This window comes from Pavona decussata, unplaced genomic scaffold (genome assembly GCF_977016875.1).
Source record: "Pavona decussata unplaced genomic scaffold, jaPavDecu1.1 SCAFFOLD_9, whole genome shotgun sequence".
NCBI lineage: Eukaryota > Metazoa > Cnidaria > Anthozoa > Scleractinia > Agariciidae > Pavona > Pavona decussata.
The window spans coordinates 3,767,110-3,771,398 of NW_028145432.1; the positions used below are offsets into that span (position 1 = coordinate 3,767,110).

A 4,289-nucleotide genomic window follows, 5' to 3' on the forward strand; every position below is an offset into this window, starting at 1 on the left:
GCGAGCTTAGAGCACTTCGGATTCAACAACTCGGGTTCTTTAACCACTGATTTCTACTGAGATTTCTCAAGGAAGAAACGCTACAGCCAGTTTCTTCTGAGGTGTGAAGTGCCAGATTAGTTCTAAATTGAAAAGAATTACTTCTCATTAAAAGATGCTGTTTTCACACCCTCAAAGTTGCCGCAAGGATCCCAAAGCATTATACTGTAGACATGATGGCGACTGAGGTGCGAACAGCACACAGCAAAAACACACAGTAGGAATTATAATTGTTGTCGTCTAGGTATATTCGTACCAAAAATGGCGTCGTAAGGATGAAATTTGGTCCTTAAATACGCTTAAGAAATGCTGAATTTTAATCACGTACAAAAGAGATGAATAGTTTTTCGATAGGCTGAGTTTATTCTAAGTATGCGAAAGTAAACGACAAGTCTTTCTTTTAAGGAAGGAATAATTAGTGTTGTCTCGGTTGACCAAACACTATGCCTTGTTTTCATCATTGTCCTGTCTTCTGCTTCCACGCATTGTAATTTTAAAACACCATTTACAACAAATTGAATATAACAGGCAATTATCCATGCCATATTAGCGACGTGAACAAAACTGACCAAAGTAAAGAGAATGCCAAAACACACTAGCACAGTGCACATTACCTCAGACTTTCCATTCGAACAACAGATAATCTTCCATGTCCACAAACCATAATCATTCAAAACCAACCAAGCGCATTGTCCATTTTCGATAAATTAATAAATTAGCATTCTCATGAAATGTGCAGTTGGTTCTTGGGTCCATATCTGTTCACATGAATTGGAATGGGAACAACAAGTTTGGGAGCATGAAGTTTCCTGTTGCCATGAGCTTGAGGCCCTCCCAGCGTTCTTACTCTCTTCCATTTTGCGCGTCGGTTTTGAAACCAAATTTTAACTTGAACTTCAGTGAGGTTCAATGTCCTAGCAATCTGTGATCGTTCTTCAAGCGAAAGATACTTCTTCGAATGAAATTCTCTTTCAAGTTCTAGTAGTTGTTGGCTTGTAAATGCTGTTCTTTTTCGCCGTGATTTGTTTCCACCCTCGGAGTCAGAATTTTGATCTCCTTGTTCATCTTCTAACTCGTCGCTTCCTGCGGGAGAACTTGGACTGGGATGGCTTTCGTCTCCTAGTTTGCAATCAAAAACAGAGACTAGATCAATACTCTGAACGTGAGAAGAGGTTTTAGAATACAGAACATTCGGCCTAACTGGGTATATATAGATGGATATACGGAACGACAAAAACCAAACACCTTTGCTTTCATCAGAATGCACACGAAAAAAGGGCAATTACCTTCCTGCGACAAATTGGGCAGACTTCAAAACATTGTAAAAGCTCTTAGCTAAAGCTCAGTAAAAAATTATCCGGTTTAACAATTCCTGAAAAAGGTTTCCCCAAAGTACGAGTATTGTTAGGCACACGTTGAGAGGCATAGCTATAGCACTTTTTGCCTACATTCCTCTGATTGCTTTGAAAACAGTATATGTACAATAAATAAAATTAATAGTTGGCTTACCAGAAGGAGAGGAGGAAGAGAGATCCATTAGGTCCTCTCCATGAAAATGTTTGTTTGATTTTTTTCGCGCCATGTTGGAGCAAGGGAAGGCCTCTTCCAAATAATAATCTCCTCGTGGAGTGAGCTCGACCAAATTCTGCATAGCACTGAGCGGACCACAACTAAACGCTACTTTCCTTTCATCCTCTCTTTGTTTCGGAGGGTCTGTTCTGGAAATAATCGACTCTATAGAGAAAGAAATCGAATTCTGCATTGTTGGATGTCGCCCGCCGTCTTCTTTGTATGATCGCACGAGCGGACACGAATTAGTGACTGGCCGAGTCGGTATTGTTTCTTATCGGATTACGCTCTCTCTCTCTGGCAGACGTTACTAATTACAGGGGCTGGGATATTTTACGTCAGCTACATTCATGCCATTGGCTAATAAATAATTGAAATGACAGGCGAGAGAGGCCACTCAAATTACCCTCAGACGGATCACCAGGACAAAAATTCACTATCACTCAGCCCATGGTCAACTGTAAAATAAAGAAATCACTACTCTCCACCAAGCCAATCAAGAAGTGATCGCGAATAATGAAATGTAATGTCTCTCATCAATCGGGCAGTTTACATTGTTCTTTTATTTCTTGATCGTTCGGGCGGTATTCTCGCTCTGTTGACCAATAGAAATTTGTTTATACACAAGGTTCATATTGGACATGGGGTTAATTATAGTTGTTTGGCAACAAAACAATGGGAAGGCAACCAAAGTGCTTTTCTTTTTTTTTTGTGGAAGCGAGGTCTTCTAATTCATCCATATTTTGGAAATTATTTTGGATCGAACTTTGGAAGTGATACAACAAGATTAAAAACAATTAGAGATCGTTTTCGACCTTTTTCATTACCAAATTATATTAAGAAACTTTTTTTATGAGTTTGAAAAGTCGTCCTCGTCGACAGCACATCGGCTCAGTCACTTGCTGGACCGTGGTTCCTTGCGCAACTCCGTCTACATCTCATTGAATTGAATGAACGGAACTTCCGCAAGTAGGCAAGACCATGAATTATTGCCATTGACAAGGAAGGAAGCAAGATTAATCGAAATTGCCATCGCGGTTGTCGGAAATAACCCTGTCGGTATTTTCCTTGCGTTCCTCTACTTGTTGTTTTGTGGCCTTGTATTTGTTTTCACGCTTTGTGTGTGTGTAGCAATTATCATTATAATTTTTTCTTCTCTCAAAGCGAGCTTTGTTTTACGCGTACCTCTATCTTTATGGAACCAAAAGCAAACAAGTCCAATTTATATAAAAATAAAATATTGATTGAATTCTCAGTTCCTTTACACCAAAAATATTCCCGTTTGTAGACGATGTAAAAGGCATGTGTTCCAGAACAAGGGATAGTAATGGAACCAAAATGTGACAAAAGGCATTTCACTGCAAAAAATGAGACTTCTTTCAATTCGCTCAAAGTTTTTCAAACGCTGTCGAGAATGTTGCGTCGTGCCTAAGTGTAACTGGACAGACGGATGTGTGAGCGTTGTCACCACGGCTTGTCACCGAAAGTGTGAAAAGTTGTTGTGAGCGGCGCCTTCGGGTCTGCTAGCCCTTGTACAAAGGAAATGAAATCAGATTAACTGGGGCTATCTCTAAAACAGGGAACGGGGAATGGAGGAATGGGGAATGGGGAACGGGGAACGGGGAACGGGGAATCTCTAAAAGGGGGAATCTCTAAAAGGGGGAATCTCTAAAATAGGGAATCTCTAAAAGGGGGAATCTCTAAAATAGGGAATCTCTAAAAGGGGGAATCTCTAAAATAGGGAATCTCTAAAAGGGGGAATTTCTAGAAGGGGGAATCTCTAAAAGGGGGAATCTCTAAAATAGGGAATCTCTAAAAGGGGGAATCTCTAAACGGGAGAATCTATCAACAAACTGGATAAATCTAAGAACGTTTTAGAAGTAGAGTTTTTCCTAAGAGACATTTACAGCATTTGCTAACAACCAATAATATTATTGACAGTTGTTGTCATAATTACTAGATATATAAGATAAAAATAAATTGTTGTGGTCGCTTGCCGCAATATCTTCGGTAGGGGTGGTCTAAAAAAATTATGCCAATCGATACCAAAGGGCCACATACAGCAAGAGAAATCGAATTTCCTACAGCATCTTACTGCAAAACGGTAAAGATAAAAGCGCAATTGAATCTCTGAATAAGCCGTAGACTCAAAATGACTGGAACTGGAACCGGGCCTGGCATCTGTAGCACGCGTCGACCATCATTAACTGGACTAGACAGACGTCTTTATGCCTGCTTAAAGCTTATCTAGTGATCAGTTCAAAAATGTGAAATGTGCGTTGTTTGTGTTGCGATTGATCCATCAGCCCTAATGGCCTTACAACGATGTCTAATAAAAAAGCCCTAACCAATTTCCTTATATGCCTTTCGAAAGTTGCAACAAACGCCCTCAATGTTTTTCAAGAAAAAAAAGGTTTCACTGGTCAAGGAAAAAATTCACCTTATCTATGATGTTATCACTCAGGTACCAGACATGCTTATCTCCCTGGGATAACGTAGGCCGGAAGCCACCCAGATTGCACATGCTAAATATGTTTTCATTGTGTCTGGCTGGTTACGTTTCATGGCGTAATTAACAAGACTAGTAATGAGAATATAAGGTTTAATAGCGTCTGCTTTTTTATGCCAAAAAGACAAATTCTCTTAGGGTCGGGTCGCACTAAGCGAATTTTTGTATCTTC

The 4,289-nt window shown here is 39.9% G+C and overlaps 1 protein-coding gene across 1 annotated transcript; it reads right to left on the bottom strand.

The window, feature by feature from the left end:
• Nucleotides 1–620: 620 nt before the first annotated feature.
• Nucleotides 621–1,904, bottom strand: LOC146488631 (uncharacterized). The gene is made up of 2 exons (XM_085116824.1): nucleotides 1,549–1,904; nucleotides 621–1,158 (listed from the first exon to the last, which is right to left on the bottom strand). Exons 1-2 carry the CDS (start codon nucleotides 1,799–1,801, stop codon nucleotides 764–766), a joined length of 648 nt encoding a protein of 215 aa, XP_084972950.1. The 5' UTR covers nucleotides 1,802–1,904; the 3' UTR covers nucleotides 621–763.
• Between the last annotated feature and the right edge of the window lie 2,385 nt (nucleotides 1,905–4,289).

Coding starts and splice junctions, on each gene's coding strand:
- LOC146488631 (XM_085116824.1), bottom strand. CDS start 1,801: ATGCAGAATTCGATTTCTTTCTCTATAGAGTCGATTATTTCCAGAACA. Junction 1,159..1,548: donor CTCTTCCTCCTCTCCTTCTG/GTAAGCCAACTA, acceptor ATTGCAAACTAG/GAGACGAAAGCCATCCCAGT.